This window comes from Amblyomma americanum, chromosome 9, assembly GCF_052857255.1.
Source record: "Amblyomma americanum isolate KBUSLIRL-KWMA chromosome 9, ASM5285725v1, whole genome shotgun sequence".
In the NCBI taxonomy this organism is placed as follows: Eukaryota; Metazoa; Arthropoda; class Arachnida; order Ixodida; family Ixodidae; genus Amblyomma; species Amblyomma americanum.
Genome location: NC_135505.1, coordinates 139,929,194 through 139,947,852, shown reverse-complemented (window position 1 = coordinate 139,947,852; position 18,659 = coordinate 139,929,194). Strand labels below are relative to the sequence as shown.

At 45.7% G+C, this 18,659-nt stretch overlaps 1 protein-coding gene across 1 annotated transcript in view; it reads left to right on the top strand.

Annotated features, from left to right (window-relative positions):
* Positions 1-18,114, top strand: part of LOC144104619 (excitatory amino acid transporter 2-like) — a 47,532-nt gene extending 29,418 nt beyond the window's left edge. The window contains exons 3-10 of the mRNA XM_077637737.1: positions 2,050-2,248; positions 4,062-4,257; positions 6,108-6,268; positions 7,377-7,503; positions 10,848-11,081; positions 15,280-15,474; positions 15,769-15,903; positions 17,233-18,114. Coding sequence (XP_077493863.1) covers positions 2,050-2,248; positions 4,062-4,257; positions 6,108-6,268; positions 7,377-7,503; positions 10,848-11,081; positions 15,280-15,474; positions 15,769-15,903; positions 17,233-17,395 — 1,410 coding nt within the window. The 3' untranslated portion in view covers positions 17,396-18,114. The remainder of the gene's footprint in view (positions 1-2,049; positions 2,249-4,061; positions 4,258-6,107; positions 6,269-7,376; positions 7,504-10,847; positions 11,082-15,279; positions 15,475-15,768; positions 15,904-17,232) is intronic.
* The last annotated feature ends 545 nt before the right edge of the window (positions 18,115-18,659 follow it).

The window sequence follows — 18,659 nt, the reverse complement described above, 5'->3', positions numbered from 1 at the left end:
CAGAATTGATGGGTATCCGATAAATCAATCAGCTTCCAATTATGAGCGGGAATAGCAGTGAGGGGTGATACATATTTTTAAAAATGAAATAAAAACGGTTTTGTCACCGCGTTTCACCGATAACAATTGGGCACAACTCTGGGTGGCTTGAAAACGGAATTCAGGTCACGTAGTAACGTAAGTTGACACCGATCCTGTGCTGGCTTTGAGAGTTACTCCATCCGTTCTTCATCCCAAGGATGCAAAACAGCCGTAGTATCCCGAGAACATGTGCAATCCGTTTCCAGTCTCTTCAGAAATCAGAATTCATAATTACCTATTGAACCAAAACAAGTAATCAGTCAGTCAATGAGTAAATCACACGAAAGCAATAAAGAACAAAAAACAATTTATTTCTTATTTCTTTGATCTTGAGCAAAAGGTAATTCCAGAGAAACAGCTGCACCTTCCGTGCCACCGGACCCCTGCAAGTTCCGCAGAATATGCAACATCTTGACCCTGAAATATGCAAAAAGGTAACTTGCACAGCCAGCAAAGCTCTCCGATGCATGAACGGTGATGGTGATGTTAGGAGCACATATTCGCTATTACGCAATCAGTGATCAGCCCAAAATGTGCCATGCAAAAAAAGAAACATCATGACAACGCAATCAAGGGCAGTAACACATTTCAGAAAAAGTGATTTTTCAGTATAATTAAAGGAAAAGAGCTCAGATATAATTCTGTTACCTGCAAAAGGCAGACGAAATGCACACACTAAGAGCACATTGCAAACAACGAGGAAAAGAACGAACTGTTCAACTTGATTTCAATTCAAACAGCAACAATCCGCACCCCAACTATATAGCCTGGAATCGAAGCCTGTAGCCCTGAAAACCATGCTTTGGAAATGGTATTGATATTCCTACAAATTCAAAAAGTAATGCTCAACAATGATCCATAACAGCGCGACAGACGGGACAGAGAAGAGAGGACTCAACACAGAACGGGGGTGTTGTGTCCTGTCTTTTCTGTCCCGTCTGTCGCGCTGTTATGAATCATCGTAAGCACTAACTCGCCCAATAAATGGTATGGTCACTGCTCAACAACTGACTCTGATCACCTAAAATGGTTCACTAAACTGCAGATGTACGCTATAAGTCAATTATGAGTGGGCCAACTAACTCAGAGTTCTGGTTTCACTACTTCTTCGCATATAGACACCTTTATACTTAAGAGGAGTATGTATTAGCAAGGCTCTACGGCCAAACGAAAGTATGCTTACACTGGCTTATCACTACTTTGTGATGACTACGCAACTGCTTTAACAAAGAAGAGGCCTCTTAAAAACTAGAACACATCGAAAAATTACGGGCAAGTGTCGCCGCCACCGGCCGTTTCCGCAAGCACGCTCCGGTGACGTCAGGTGAGATTTTCTTTGTTCATCAGATTCAGGGAACAAAGCGTTTTTGTGCCTGAATATTGAGTCACGTTTGACTGCTGCCCTTGTTTGCTCATTTATTTTTACAAACTGCAGATTCGCAGGAAACTCTACGGCACGTCAGACGAAAAGAGCGGGAAAAATCGGCCAGTAAAATGAAGCCAAACCCACATCGGCCAGCTAAACAATTTGTTGATACAATGCGTAATTATGCAACAAAAAGTTATCATTTCCGCTTTTTCCTTTGTTACTTAGCCTTATTTATATATTTTACTAATCATGTATTTTCTCCTACTTATCGTTGTTTCTTTTATTACCATATACCCAACCTGATATCTTACTGTCAAGACGGCAGCATTTGTAAATAAATAATAAAAGTACATAAAATAAATGATCGAAGCCATCACGAACATCACGAATTTGAGTCCAACTGGCGCGAAGAAGTGTTTAAAACGAAATTTTACTCCAGAGAAAGCTTATTTTACTGTTGAGCAAACGTCAACACCACGAAAAACCCAGCGCTTTAATTTCTCGTGGCGCCGTGACGGAGATGTCTCGCAATTAATGTTCCTTGAGTGGCGGATAGATGCGCCCTGCAGGGTTGCTTCGAGAACAGATTCCTCCTGCAGGTGCTGTCATGGATGAGGAAGCACCTGCAGCTCATGCTGAGCATCGTGGGCGTCATCCTGGGACTCATCCTGGGCTACTCCGTGGCGGCCGCCGAGCCCAATGAGGACATCACCACGCTCATCTCGGTGCCCGGAGAGATCCTTCTGCGCATGTACAAGATGCTCACCCTGCCCCTGGTCTTCTCCTCAGTGATCGCCGGTGAGGCCCGCGATGCTTAACGACATGCTTTTGCAGGGACACTGAGGAGAAATTGAAGTTGGCCGACTTCGACATCGGGAACACCATTCTAATCACAAAAATACATTTCTTACCAACTGCGGAGCTTTCATGAGCTTGAAACATACAAAAAAAGGGTGTCACTATCTCTTAGCGGTTTCGAAATTAACTGCGTGTATCCACCCTGACTTCTGTTTGGAAAAAATCCCGGAGTCGAAGCTTTCACTTCAAAACGCTGGCAGCCATATGCCTCTTGTTGTAGACGTTTAAAGTTTGAACTGAGTGGCGGCAAATATTTCTTATTTAAAATTTCTCAGCCAACAAGGCGTCTTTACTATCGGGAAAACGTCACCATACCCAGAGAAAAAAAATCAAAGAATCATTTTTTACCGAGAACAATAAATTTAAGCAATTCTCCTCAGTGTATATTTAAAAATGCTATTCACATGCGAGAAGAAATATGACACCCTCTGGTACCGAAGCAGCACCGCCATTTAGGCTGGAGTTGGTTCATGTTCGCGACCCGGAATGGCGAGAGAACAGGAATTACGGGAGCACGAAAGACGAAGTAAATAACCGCCTTGCCTTCCAGTCGGCATGTGCCATTTTATGAGGCTAAAAACGACAACAACTTCCCAGTGAGAGCGGGAGCATCCGCTCCAAGCTGACGTAGTCATCTTCGAGGTTTGCAAGCCCATTGTCTCGGTTATAGTTAGTTATACTTCACTCCCACCTCCAAATCCATCTTCATCGAGAACGCATCCTCCGAGATTCCTATATAGCCCCAGGCCCTGTTGCATTGCATTCTCATTAAACAGCAAGCAAACACGGCAGTTTGCTGCTACAGCATACTGCTACAACGACGCGTTTATGGCACCCTTTAAATTACTATTGCTTCGGTTACTGCTGTAAAGACAGCAATGCAGCCCTAGCTTGATTAAACGCGTAGAATAATAAAAACGCCCGCGTGGAGAGGTATCGGAAGACAACGTGGCTAGTACATACCCATATTCTTGGTACATTTGTTAGTGCCGGCGTTCCGGCACTATTTCGTGTCATGAACCAAGCAGTGCATAATAATAATAATTGGTTCTTGGGGAAAGGAAATGGCGCAGTATCTGTCTCACATATCGTCGGACACCCGAACCGCGCCGTAAGGGAAGGGATAAAGGAGAGAGTGAAAGAATAAAGGAAGAGAGAGGTGCCGTAGTGGAGAGCTCCGGAATAATTTCGACAACCTGGGGATCTTTAACGGGCACTGGCATCGCACAGCACACGGGCGCCTTAGCGTTTTGCCTCCATAAAAACGCAGCCGCCGCGGTCGGGTCCGAACCCGGGAACTCCGGATCAGTAGCCGAGCGGCCTAACCACTGAGCCACCGCGGCGGGTTCCAAGCAGTGCAAGAACACATTCCGGCGTCACTCCCTCCTTTATCCCTTCCCTTACCCCTTACGGCGCGGTTCAGGTGTCCAACGATATATGAGACAGATATTGCGCCATTTCCTTTCATCAAAAACCAATTATTATTATTATTATTAATAATATTATTATTATTATTATTATTATTATTATTATTATTATTATTATTATTATTATTATTATTATTGTTATTATTATTATTATTATTATTATTGTTATTATTATTATTATTATTATTATTATTATTATTATTATGTACGCATAGACACCACACAGCGTCACGGAAAGTCATTACCAAGGCATTGTGCTATCTCGTTTTTTTTATTTCCCCATCGTGTTTTTTTTCACCTGCTTTTATGTCGTTTTTCACCCGCAGCCCTAACGAGAGTGAAGCCGGGAACGGTGGGCAGGATGATGACCCGGATGACGGCCTACTACGTGGCCAGCACTATGCTGGCCGCCTTTGTGGGGGTCGTAGTGGTCGCCATATTTGCACCCGGCAAGAAGATCCTGGAGACGGACGTCAGCAAGATTGGCGTGTCCGGCCTGGACACGTTCCTCGACTTCGTCAGGTTAGCGCGCTTACTTCACCGACGTTCAATTTCCCCTAGTTTCTCGGTATCTCAGACACCATCCCTTCGATGCAAGCCCGTCAATACAAGCGAATTAGCATACCCAGCAATTCTCGACAAAAGCATTTTTGAACGGGAAACCATTTATGAACGCTATTTTTTTTCAAATAATCTAAGATTTCGCTATAACAATCAACATATCTGCCGATCACCCGACGATAATTTTGAATTTTTCTTATATTAAAGTTTTTGCTATCGTAAAAAGCGTTCGCCATTGGTTTTCTATGGGAGTCTTAACTCTTCGATACGACCGATGGAAACACTTTAATAGAAGGATTTGGCTACATGTCAGAAGAATGAACCATTACCTTCAATATTGCCGTAAAGGTATCTTACAATTTTAGTTATAAAAAATTTTGTCAGTAATTGCTGGACATGGATTGTTCGCGCTCTTAACGAATTATATACCTTGTATAGTTAGGCTACAGTATATGCTTTCCTACGGCATGCTCAGAAAGGAACATATCCCCAAGCACACCTCATCATTTTACTGAAAACTTCCTAAACCTATCAGGTTCCCCCCAACTGCGATAAACGCAGGAACAGTGCCATTCCGTCTTCTAACCGACAATTCCCTCAATAAAGCCACCAACAAAAACTTACTTAAGGCCCCTTTTACCTCCTGTAGCTTGAAAACTCTGCCAGTTTGAAAAAAGATGAAGAATTTAGGCTCTTAAAATTCCCAGAAAAACCGCGAAAATTTCCTTTCCGCCAAATTTTACTCCTCAAATCTCCTGAAAAAGGGGTGAAAAGAGTGTTCCAGAGTTCCTCACGCACTCCGGTACCACACCGTCAACGTCTTCCTCATCCCTATTCTCCAGACCAGGCCTGCCACTTATGAGGAGAGGGTGGCCAACTTCAATTTGGTCATGACTGCCTGCACTCTAGACGCGAATGCACCTATACAAGAGTGACAAGCTCTCCTCTAGCGCCCACTATTTTATGAGGGAGTGCGCCGGAAGACACCTTACTCCCTTTTACTCCTTTCTGATTACAGTGTAGTTAACGACGTACACGCCGTTAACTACACTGTAAACACTGTCCGCAGTACACTGCGGACTAACAGCACAGCAGAATGGAACGTTGCCTTGATGACATTAGCACCAAGTTGCGAAAATTACGTGTGTATAGGCACTCTCGGCAGGTACAACCGAGAGTAGTTGCATATTGCTCCCTGAGTGATGTGTCGGCAAGCTCCAGAGCCGATACGTTTCTTCTGTGCAACATATCCTTATTGAGGGCCCTGCATATGCTGATGAGCATGCGTACTATGAGCAGCGCATGGAAAAGCTCTCCCCATTGTCTCTAATAATGAACTGTGTTTTAGGTCCCTTCCTGCCCTAGACAACAGAGACATGCAATAAACTTTTTGTTTGCGTATTTAAAGTAAAATGGACACCTCGACAAGCTCTAATTTCTTCTAGCATGTTGCCCTCATGCATTCTTCTCGAAGAACTTTGTTTGCCCATTTATCAGACTATGCACTTCATCATTTCATATGTTACATCACTTCTCGCCCATGCGCCTTAGTAGGCATTTAATGGCCTCATTTTATGTTTTGCCCCATTTTTATTTCTTTCTGTAATTTAACCTTTCCCGCACTCTTCTCCTTTTCCGTATTTACCTCCCAAATTCCCCTCCCCACGCAGAGTAGCATGGCAGCGAGTTTTAAACGTCGGCTAAATTCTCTGCCTTTTCATTAAAGGGTTTCTCTCTCTCTCACTCTCTCTCAACTCGCCTGTCGATGACGATGACGATGACTAAATGTATGGTGTATCCTGTCTGTGCAGGAACATGTTTCCGGAGAACATAGTCCAAGCCTGTTTCCAGCTGCACCGCACCGTTCGGATTGCCCAGCCACCGCGTTTTGTGCCTCTGGGCGTCAATGCCAGCGATCTCGAACCTGACATCGTGCGCAAGCTGCAGTACTCGGACGGCCTCAACATCTTCGGTGAGTGAGCAACAGTCAGTCCGGGTTAAAATGTGTTTCTTCCTGGTTTCCCCAGGGGTAATTGCAAATCTTTGACAGAGCCGTTTATCCCGGAGCTTACGCCCGTATAAAAATGGTCTATAGACAGTCTATAGACTTCTTATAGACTCTATTGCCTTCCTATAGATATTTCTTTTGTCTATTCATAGTCTATAGACTTACTATTGACAAAAGTCTACTAATGTGTATGGCCAAAAATCAATAGATTGTCTATAGGTTCTTCATTGCCGCACGTGTAATGCCCTCACCCAAGGGCCTTTGAGGTATCTGTAATAAAAAAATAAATAGACTGTTCTTTGGGGTTTTATAGACTGTCTAGAGGAATTTTATTAAGGGCGTAGCCCGACTGTTAATGATGAGCAGCCTGTCCTGAAGTCTTAAACCGAGTATTCCAGAAAAAATACGTCAAACGCTAAAATTAGAGAAAGTCTCCAAAGTAAATACTTTTATCTTGCTAAATCTCAGAGTTTTTCATCAATGCATGCAAGAAAAATTGTTGAACCAACGATAATAACTACCGCTCAAAAATATACCAGTGAGGCACAAAAAGGGCTTCACCTTTTCTGTGGCCTTTATTTAGTTTGGAGCCTTGTCAGCAGAGGCTGCGTTGGGGTACAACGAGGCCCCTTCAGCATGAGTGAAACGTGTGCATATTAGTAGTTCTCTTGGTATTCTAAAAGCACATGTTTTCTATCTCAGATTACGGTGCTTGTGTTAGTAAGGGGTTGAAATGTTGCCACGTGGCTCGCGCTACGACGAAGGCCTACATTCCTCGTGCAGTTTGGTTACCTCGAAAAAAAACATGGTTAAAAGTTGTGGCGTAGAGCATTCCCGATCAATACCCACGACAGAATTTTACATCGCGCATGTGTGGCGCAACACAACTTTCTGTCACGGGACAAGCTTTGTTGTCGTGCATTGTGTCGTACGACAAGCGCTTGTGTTGTGGCAGGGCTCGTTCATTCTGCGAAGCCCTGTTCAGGCATAGATTAACCTGCAACGTAGTTAATGCACATTATATTTCTCCCTCTCTCTCTCTTTCTCTATTTTACCTCCACCTTCCGAGCAGGCATCATCGTATTCTGCTCTGTGTTCGGCCTCATCTCGGGCTTGTTGGGTGACATGGCCGTCATCATGGTCGACTTCTTCTCCATCCTCAACGTCATGAGCATGAAGCTTTCCTACCTGGTCATGTGGTGAGTTGCGCGCTGCCGAACTGAAAACTGAAAGAACGCCGAGGCGCATTACTCTCGGTACTTTACTGATCCTATTTGTTTAGGGAACCTGTTGCAATCCACGTATTATAAATGGCGTGGGGATTGTATTATACGTATTGTGAATTGTGCGCGTTGTAGCTACGGTTTGTTGACCTTCATGTGATCAGTGCAAGTGTGTTAACGCGATAGCGTTAAGGCTTCCGCTGTACCCTTATAAACGTAGTCCATAGACTGTCTATAGACTTCTTATAGATTCTAGTGCCTTGCTATAGATATTTCCTTTTCTCTATTCATAATCTATAAACTGCCTAGAGACAAAAGTCTACTAAACGAGTATGGCCATAAATCTATAGAATGTCTGTAGACTGTCTGTACAGTTTGTGTTGCCTATAGACAAGTCTGTAGACTTAATAGAGAAAAGACTAAGGGCAGTCTATAGACTATCTAAAGATATTTTTGTAAGGGTACAGAAAATCCGACGTCGTCGATGTCGGCGTTGTTGTGCCAAAAATCCCCGGAAGAGCAGCCTAGGCGGGCCAGCTAGGTCACGTGATCTTGCGGTGTCACACAACCTGTCCATCGGATTGTGAGCAAACTGACCACAGTGGCAGGTGGTAGGTGGCAGTTAAATTGATGATTGGTCTCGAGATGTTCTCGGGAAAAGGATCTGGGTCGCACAAGCCCCACCGGTGACCGCACCTGCCATCGCAGGGCAGTAACGTATCGCTTAACCGTTGCACCACCGCGCTGGGAGGGATATGAGGACTTCGAGGAATCTATGAAGGTAAAGTCGAGAATGACCAATTCCGCATATATGGGCATTAACCCATTAACCCTTAAGACGGAGCTTAACTGTTCCTTCCATTTATTTCTTCCTTTGTGCTCACAGCAGTATCCAAAACTGTTATAGGCAGTAACATCTTTTTTTTCCAAGATCAGTAAAAAAAACTGTTATCAATTACGGCACATAAGTTCTGTATTCAAAATATCCTGTTCACACTCAGACGTTCTCATGCCGAGCTAAGCCTAAATCTACAAGCCCAATGAATTGGGGAGCATTTTGTGTCGTGTCTCATGTCTACTTTGCGGTGTTGACTGGATACCATTTGTCTATTGGGCCAAATAGCAGGACCAGGGAGTCACCTGTTCTTTTTCAAGCCTAGCACATTAACTCAAGCGCGTGTTTTGTGGCTCGCATACTTTCACAGCACAATATAATTCATGGAAACTCCTATAGGCGGCTGTGTAACAGGGCGACGTTTGAGTGAGCTGCAAAATGTATAGTGATGCAAGTTTGAATCGTTCGCTCAAATTAATTAAAATCACCGCTGGCAGTTAGTTGCACTTTTATCATTTTCGGTTTTTACTCTTCTAAACATTCCCTTTAGTTGTGCCATGTGCGCTACGGACCCCAGCAATAATTATGAGTGAGAACTCCATTATATATCTTTAGACAGTCTATAAACTGTCCACAGGCTTCTGTCTATAATGTCTGTAGACTGTCTTTAGACAAATGGTAGAAGATAGTCTATAGGTAATTTAAATCTGACAGACAGTCTATAGACAATCTATAGATTTATCGCCATACACATTTAGTAGACTTTTGTCGATAGACAGTGCGTAGGCTTTGAATATATAGACAGAAGTGTCTATAGGGAGGCAACAGAGTCCATAGAAAGTTTATAGGCTGTCTATAGACCATGGACAGATTTGAAGCACAGTGATCATTCTGCACAGACGATTAGTTCCTTTAAGTTTTATCCGGTGTCATATGTCACAGTGTGGCCTCAGGTTTCTGGAAAAACCACAGCGATATAGGCAATTGATTTTTTTTCTATTGAAGTTAATCAAACGACTCCACAGGAGACACTGAAATCTAGCAACTAACAGACACTCATGTAATCTAACCACTTGCTGCATTATTGGGTATTAAGTCTTATACGGTTTCTATGGAACAATGAAACAAAATGAGCTGCGATATTTTGCCCCCCTATTTTGTGTGTTTGCCGCTGTGTTCTTTATTTTTCTCTGTTGATACTCGACCCGTATTTATTTAATTCGTGCCTACTTGCACTTGTGCTGTCCTACTGCATTTTCGTTCGCTATCTATCTTCTACGTAGATTTTCTCTAATATTTGTACTGACTTGAAGGCGACGAAACAGGCAGTGGCTCGGGACGGACCGTACGCGCTATGCCCGCCGGCCGTGAAACATATATGTCATCACATCTACCATGAAGATGCGAGAACATATCCTCACTACAATCACAATGATGACAATGGGCTTACTCGGTGTTACACTTAAACTCTAGATACTACAGATTTGTGCTGTTAATATGTCATCTCTACCGTCCGCCATCTCGTATCATGCTCAAGAGGTCCATCCCTGCACATAACTATAATTCTTGAACAAATTTTACGGATCAGTAAGCTTGGAACTTGTAAACTTAAAACTCACTGTAAACTTAACTGTAACTTAACTGTAAACTTAATCAACGCTCTGCTGGTGTCTGTAGGGCTGCACCGGATTCCATAGAAACACTCGTGGTCGCCGTCTCAAGTCCAGTAGCAGTGCTTCATTTCCCGCGGCAGACCAAGTTCAAATGCAATTTTTTTATTTACATGAACAATAAATGCGAGCTTAGTGCCGCATAGCGGCTCCGGCTACTTCATTTCACCACTTCATAGAAAACACTTTCTCCGACGATACGCAGTTAAACATAACACAAGCACAAACAGTACACAACATGTAAAAGAAAGTACAAGCGTCAGGAGAAGTAATATTAGTGAGCGAACATAAACGCTGTGAATGTTAACAGAACAGTACGCGATACAATATACATAAGAGATATGAATAAATCAGGACAGAACAAAAATAAGCGTATTCGCAGTAAACACGGAAAAAAGTAAATAACAACGCCATTGAAACACTCACTCACGCACAAAAAAAATAGTTAATGCAGCCAGTACGTCATCCTGCCTGTTAATTTTTCTTATAATGCTGCGCTTACTTGGCCAAATATCCAAGGCGCTCTCGTAGGAGAACCGGGATATGAGCTGCAAATGTATGTCTGACTGTTCCATGCATAAAAAAATAGCGGAAGCACGAACATGCAAAGTCATCGACCAGTTCACACGCACAAAATGCAGGACTCTGTTTTCTAAATACCAATCATTAGTCTTGATTATTACACTTAATTGATCTAAGCCGCAACCTGGCGGTCCCGGTGAACCAGCCAGATGTGCTGCTGAGTCCTGAGACAGGTGAGAAGACACTCTTTCACCAGGAGTGACACGGTCTGTGCTCCCTCCCTTCGCGGGCAGGTACTTCCCCATCGGCGTGGTGTTCCTGCTGTGTGCATCCATCGGGCGAGGCGACGCGCTGGGCGAACAGGCCTTCAACGTGGGCGCCTACATCGGCACCGTGATGACGGGCCTGGCAATCCACTCGTTCATCGTGCTGCCGCTCATCTACTGGGCTTTCGTGCGCAAGAACCCGCTCGTGTTCGCCAGGAACCTGCTGCACGCGTTCGTCACAGCCTTCGGAACTTCGGACAGGTAAACTATGAACATGAACATGCTTATTGGAGTAAAAAGCGAGTATGCTGCCCTCTAGCGCACTGTCTCTTATATAAAGGTGTGTTCTAGAGGACACCTTACTCACTTTTTATTCCTTTCTGTTTAGATTGCAGGCAGTAGCTGCTGCTGCTTTTCGACGAAAGTTGAATGTGAGATCTTGTGGCATGTCGTAACCAAAACGCGCCCAGCTGTCCTGGACATCGGCAACTGGCGCCATCTGTTGGCCGGCAGTAGCGAACACCACGTAACTCTAAGGGATTGGTTTCAACACGTAACTTCGAGAAAACTAGATAGTTCCGAGGGATTATGGGCCAACATGGGGATAATCACGACCGACTCCTCCTCCTTGATGCAAAATGTGACCCATAAAATACTTTCCGCGTTCACACCAGCAATTTCCGGTGACCATAGAAAATCAACCAATCCCGCGGTGATCTGGAGCGTTCAGCGCCCCTCGGCACGCGGTTTGGTTAATGGTTTATGTGGGTTTAATGTCCCAAAGTATGAGGGACGCTGTAGTGAAGGGCTCCGGGAATTTCGACCACCTGCGGATCTTAACGTGCACTGACATCGCACAGTGGACGGGTCTCTAGAATTTCGCCTCCACCGAAATTCGACCGCCGCGGCCGGAATTGATCCCTAGTTTTTCGGGTCATCCCCCGAGCGCCATAACCACTGAGCTACCGCGGCGGCACTCGGCACGTGGTCGGCGTCTTTGGCCGTCAGTGAAAAATGGCGCATCTCGGTGGGCACCTGAACCGCGCCGTAAGGGAAATTTCCCTTACGGCGGGGTACGGGTGTCCAGCGAGAATTGTGAGACAGGCGTCATTTCCATTCCTTAAAACCAATTTTCATTTAATTTTACTTGCCTTACGGCGCGGTTTGGGTGTCCACCAAGATAGGATTCCTTTCCTTAAATTGTCCGGGCAAGGGGTCGCGCCGAAGGACGATGGCGTTCCGTGGATTCCTTGGCAATGCTGCAACAAGCACCCGCGGCCTGCTTTTAAAGGTGAAGCTTAAGCGTCCTCCAAATTTTATCTCTTCAGGGGCACTACGCAGAGTTGGTGGAATCAAGTCACGAATCAAGTCACGAACCGGGTCCCGACCTTGTAGACCAGTGAGGAATTGTGCAGGGACATCATCACTTTGTGGGATGTTTGAAGTACCCAGGAGTGGTCAGGTGGTTTGTGGCGTCACGACCCTGTCGACGAATGGGAATTTCGTGACACTACTCGCCGCGGTGGCTCAGTGGTTAGGGCACTCGGCTACTGATCCGATGTACCCGGGTTCGAACCCGACCTTGCCGGTCGCGTTTCGACGGAGGCGAAAGCAGTAGTAGTAGCAGTAGCAGTGGTTTTATTAAATAATAACAAAAAGGAAGGAAAAACTTTTTGTTAGCCATGGCATATGTCATCGATACTGAAGCACCTCAGCTGGGGCAGCGGAAGTATCTTAGTGAAAAACGGCGCGCAAGCAAACACAGACAGAAAGAAGGGGACAAGCGCTGAACTAGCAACTGAGGTTTTATTGAGAAGCATGGCGAAATATATACAGCACAGCATAGAGCATTCAAAAAGCATATAAACAGCACATAAAAGGCGGATAAGAAGCTAGCTCATTCAGCTGCTTTACTGGCAGCGGAAGTAAAGGGTTGTAGGCAGGATGGAAAAATGAAATGAAAGAGGTGAGGGGACAGGGAGAGAGGAAGGAGGCGAAACGCAAAGGCGCCCGTGTGCTATGCGATGTCAGTGCACGTTAATGATCCCCAGGTGGTCGAAATTATTCCGGAGCCCTCCACTACGGCACCTCTTTCTTCCTTTCTTCTTTCACTCCCATTCTTTATTCCTTCCTTTACTCCGCGGTTCGGGTGTCTGCCGATATTTGAGGCAGATATTGCGCCGTTTCCTTTCCCCAAAAGCTAATTTTCATTTTCCTTTTCATGAGGGCAACCCTCGCTAAATCGAAGCTTTATTTTTCTTTGTCTTTTCTATTTTTCATCATTTTCTTTCTTACAGGATTGTTTATTTTGCAGTGCTAGTATTAAAAGGGCCTCTAGTCAGTTTCCCGACGTTAAGCGGCAGCGATAAGCGTAGGTGTACTATAGGAATGGTCTGATCTCTGACCCTGAATTTTTGTATGGATCGTGAGTCGGTCTCACAGAGGCGCGTAAGCGCGCCGTCATAGAGTCGCTCTTTATTACATGTGCCAGTGAAGGTCGGTGATCCGAAGCTAGGTTGAGTTTGCGCTCAGTCCCGTAGTATTTTTTTATGGTCGTCTGCTAATTAAACACATTTAGAACCTGGATGGCCAAACATTTATTTGGGTTTTTATTTCAAATCCACTCTGAAGGTAAATTCAAGTCACCTTGTATTGATGTGTCACATGATAAATATGCTACTTTCACTAAAAAAATGGCACTTCCAATCAAGAGAAGTTTGAAACAAATGAAATACATTTGTCACCGTCCGTTTTCTTCAGCAAATTGTAATAACAAGAATTTAACGCGGATCCCGTGGAGGCTAGGCTACAACAACGTTCACTTCGACGTGATCACAGAGCCCTTGGTCTTGATGTCACGTATTTGAACCCAGTGCTGGCGAACAAATCATCTAATGTTTAAACGCAATTTAATTAGCAATAAGTGCACATTTTGCTTCTGAACAAACGTCAACAAGGTCAAAAAGAGAATCTTAATAAATTTTTACTAAAGACAAAAACTCGATGCACTTTTTCTCAGTGTCACTTTCACATACTGCTCTGTTACATGCTGCTCACGTAGGCATGTAGCCAGGCTAACATTGTTCGCAATGGCGTAGTGGTCATGGACGTTGATGCTTATGGATCTTGTATTATTTTTCGTTTAATTTTTAAACACTGCCAACTGCCTCTTAGCAGTCAAAGTAGGAGTGGATACATTACCTTCAAGCATTGCTGAGTTGAGTTTAACAGCGGCAAAGGAGGGAGTTAAAGAATAAAGGAACAGGTGCCGTTGTGGAAGGCTCCGGAATAATTTCGACCACCAGGGGATCTTTAACGTGCACTGACATCGCACAGCGCACGGGCGCCTTATACCTCTACCAGAAGACATACGCTCAGAAGGGAATACGCACAATCAACAAATAGGAAAAAAAATTAGCGTTGGTTTAGCTCTGCTATGCCTAGTATGCGTAGGGAAAGCTGCCGCAGCGAGCAAGGTTTCTCTTCCTCCATGGCTTGCAACTGACGGCCGAGCGCATCGCCTCCCGTATTCATTCGACCCCATCCGCGTGCGCAGTAAGGCGCATAGCTAGTCGTGGCGTCAACGCGCAGCGGGGGAGAGGGCGAGGCGGCGGCGCAACTGTGACGTCACGCGAGGCGCACCTGTGGCGAAACTCGCTCTTGCGCAGTAGGAGCAGATGGACAAGACTGGCGAAATCGCTCCGGCTAGCGTAGTGTAGCTTTCGCTACAAAAAAATGGCGGTGGTTTACCTCTGGTTAAACCTGGAGTGACGCGATAGCTACTGCTGGCCAAGTGGAACTTGGTCACGTTACCAACCACGTGACGAACCGCGTGATCAGCCACGGCGCCGCGCCGCCGGCAGCTGCTCCGCACCACGTGACCAAACACGTCAGAGCATGGTGGCGCAGCCACAGGGTGGTGCGCAGCCACAGGGCGGCGGCGCCACCACACTGAAGTCTCGAAATGCTACCGTAATGTGTAGCTATCGCTACAAAAAGAATACACTTCGCAAGGCAGACGGCAAAGCAAGAAGCGTTGCAAAGAAATACTTGCTACATCATAGACAAGGTGACACGGCCGTGAGAAAAGATTACATTCTATTACGTTATCTATTACGTCTAATAATAATAATAATTGGTTTTTGGGCAAAGGAAATCGCGCAGTATCTGTCTCCTCTTAACCGCGCCGTAAAGGAAGGGAAAAAGGAGGGAGTGAAAGAAGAAAGGAAGAAAGAGGTGCCGTAGTGGAGGGCTCCGGAATAATTTCGACCACCTGGGGATCTTTAACGTGCACTGACATCGCACAGCACACGGGCGCCTTAGCGTTTTTTCCTCCATGAAAACGCAGCCGCCGCGGTCGGGTTCGAACCTGAGAACTCCGGATCAGTAGTCGAGCGCCCTAACCACTGATCCACCTCAGTGGGTCTAATACGTCTGCAATGTCTCCTTCCTTGCGCAGTGTGGCCACTCTTCCGGTGACGTTCATGTGCCTCGAGCAGAACTGCAAGCTCGACCGGCGCGTCACGCGCTTCGTGGCGCCCATCGCCTCGGCCTTCAACCTGGACGGCACCGCCCTCTACGCCGCCATCGGAACCATCTTCATCGCCAACCTGAGTGGCATCGAGCTCGACTTTGCCCATTACCTGGCCATTTGGTAGGTCGAGTACAGCTACTTTCCCGCAGAGCTTATATCCTCGCCATCCCTGAGCAAAGTGCCGCTTATACCCCAATGTACCGCATGCAAGCAGCAAAAGCTTCGACTTTTGCTCGCTTCTTAAACAGCGGCGTACGTAGCGTTTGGAATTGTTACAAATTTATCAACTCATGTCATCACCTTTTCGGCACAGCTGGGGCCAGATCTGAGTGACAGTATGCGATAACGCTACTTCATTTACAGAGTTACGTTGTGGTAGGTAAGGGTTGTTTCGCATTTTCACTTGAATTTCAGTGTTGCGGGTGCCCTGACCAGCTTTGCGAACAGAGGCATACCCAACGCGGGCGTCATCACAATGATCCTTGTGCTGAAGGCAGGTGGCATCGGCCCATCGCACATCGGTCTCTTGTTGGCCGTCGACTGGATCATGTAAGTTATCTAGTTGTCAATTTCACCACTTGCATTTGCCCTGCAACACGAACGAACACTTCAACAGCAATCAGATTTTTATTGCTTGCGAAAATCAGTAACGTGATTGCATTAGACTTGTCACACCAAACACCGCCGATGTCCAGTGTCACGGAATTTGCTGACTGGCCAAGAGCCGTCATGTAACCTTCCGAAGTAATCATGACCTGCCCTGATGGGCACTCTCATTGGTCGATAGAGATCACGTGAACTTGTGGCGACATCACACGCTGCCCACTGTGGCAGGTGGCAGTTAAATTAATAATTGGTCGAAAGAGCTCACATCACCTTGAGACGTTATCACAACCTGCCGTTTGGGTTGTGAGTGACATAGTTTCTAGGCAGCAACCTAGGCAGGGAATCGAAATGAAAAAGCAGAAAAAATGAGATATATATGCAAATGTTGGCACTGGGACAGCAAAGCGGATATCTGCTACTGCAGCTAGCAATCCGAATATGGTGGTTGGATAGACAATTGCAAACAAACTGAGGCAAACACACGCGCACAAGTTGCACAGAAGCTGAGACACAAATGTGCAATCTAATGTTGTCACATTCCACACTTAAATTGACTTAAGTGTCGCCATAGTTTTAATGCTGCAGAATTGGTAACACCATGCTTCCTATTATTGGGGGCCCCGCCGCGGAGGCTCAGTGGTTAGGACGCTCGGCTACTGATCAGGAGTTCCTGGGTTCGAACCCGACCGCGGTGGTTGCGCTTCGGTGGAGGCGAAACGCTAAGGCGCCCGTGTGCTGTGCGATGTCAGTGCACGTTAAAAATCCCCAGGTGGTCAAAATTATTCCGGAGCCCTCCACTACGGCAACTCTTTCTTCTTTCACTCCCTCCTTTATCCCTTCCCTTACGGCGTGGTTCAGGTGTCCACCGAGATATGTGAGGCAGATCCTGCGCCATTTCCTTTCCCCGAAAACCATTATTATTAGTATTATTATTATTAGTTGGGGGCTGGCGTCGGTCATCCCTGGAATATAAACTGTAGTGCTCCAGGAAAATCAGCTGATTCATAATGACAGGGCCCTGATTCTCACGAGAAATTCAAACATAATTTTTTCTTAAAATTCTTTAACTTCTTGTAACCAAGAGACTTGCGCGCCATTTGTACCTCTTCAGCCCAGCACCCCTTACCAAAGACAAAAATAGAAACTCAATTTTTACAACTAATACACAACTGTGAAATCAGCCGAAACGTCAGTTACTGGCGTGGGGGCACCTACGCTCAAGCGAAGCTTTCCTGAAACCTCTCCCTTATTTTGTCTCTTTCTTCTCTTTAGGAACCGTTGCCGAACGTGCGTCAACGTGTTCAGCCAGTCCATAGCGGTCGCCATTGTTCATAACTCAGTAGAGATGGAACTCAAGAGGAACCAGAACGCTCTTGAGCACTGGCCAGTCGATGAACAGACCCTGAAACGCACAAAGTACACTTTCAACCGTTAAGCACGATGCGCTTTCATTGCCGGCACCAGAGCTTCACTTCTTTTTGCCCGATTTAATATCGTCACACTATTGTGACGATATCAGATTTAATGTTTTTTTATGACTGCCATGTAGAGTACGTAGTGCAAACGCCGCGGAATGACGTTAACATGAGCAATGCATTTCAGCAAGTCACAAATAATTTCAAACTGTCACTATTTTCAATGGAAGTGTTATCAAGATCTCCTAATATCCGCCGGTTAGCTGCCAAAGGTCACTTTCGAACTTCGAATGGAGGTGACTGTCGCTTGCAGTCAAGATGCAAAGGACCAGCGACCACATATGACTGCGCAGCTCACTAACGGCTGGCTTCTTTGCGGTTCCACATAAGCTTGGAATAACACCTTGTTCAGCCCAAATCAGAGTAGCGAAAATACAGATTTCGAATCACGACCATCATTATCATTTCAGTGCATTTTGTCATTTACTAATGTGCGTTAAATAGATGTGGGCTGGTTCAACGAAGCCCTATTCAGTAAACGCAAGTCACCGCGCATGTCTAAGCAGTAAATATCACTGCACACACACCTCATAACTTGCAGCAGGATCCAGCACGTCCTAAAATCACTCCATCCAAGCAGCAGCTTTCTATTCCTCGAAGCCATCGCTGTTTCTTTGTGTACAGTGCTCCAAAGATGCAGATTATGCGGAATAAAAAGTTCACGCATAACTGAAATCTACCTATCTTGCTTCTGGCTTCGTGAAATTATTACAGTCAATGAATATTTTGTACAACAATATAAAACGAAAGTTTGAACCTGCGTTTTAGCACGTAAGCATTACTTGGCTCATGCGTGTCATCCACGGAAAATGTGCACAGAAAGTGTTAGCACACAGTGTGGACACTTACCCGAGCTTACCTGAGTTACTCGGTAACTCGGTATTAATTCGGCTAAGCTCGTGTAAGTACGGAGGAGCGCCACGCAAGCTGCAGCCAATAGGAGGATGTTCGGGTAAGTCCGGAGGAGCGCCACGCAAGCTGCAGCCAATAGGAGGATGTTCGGGTAAGTCCGGAGGAGCGCCACGCAAGCTGCAGCCAATAGGAGGATGTTCGGGTAAGTCCGGAGGAGCGCCACGCAAGCTGCAGCCAATAGGAGGAAGCTCGGGTAAGTTCGGACGGCCATCGCGCCAGCTGCGCGAGAGGTCGCGCGAGAGCAACATATGTTGACATTCTCTACGGGTGGCTGTGACAGGAACAACCACCTGCCAGTAGAGTGGCGCATCG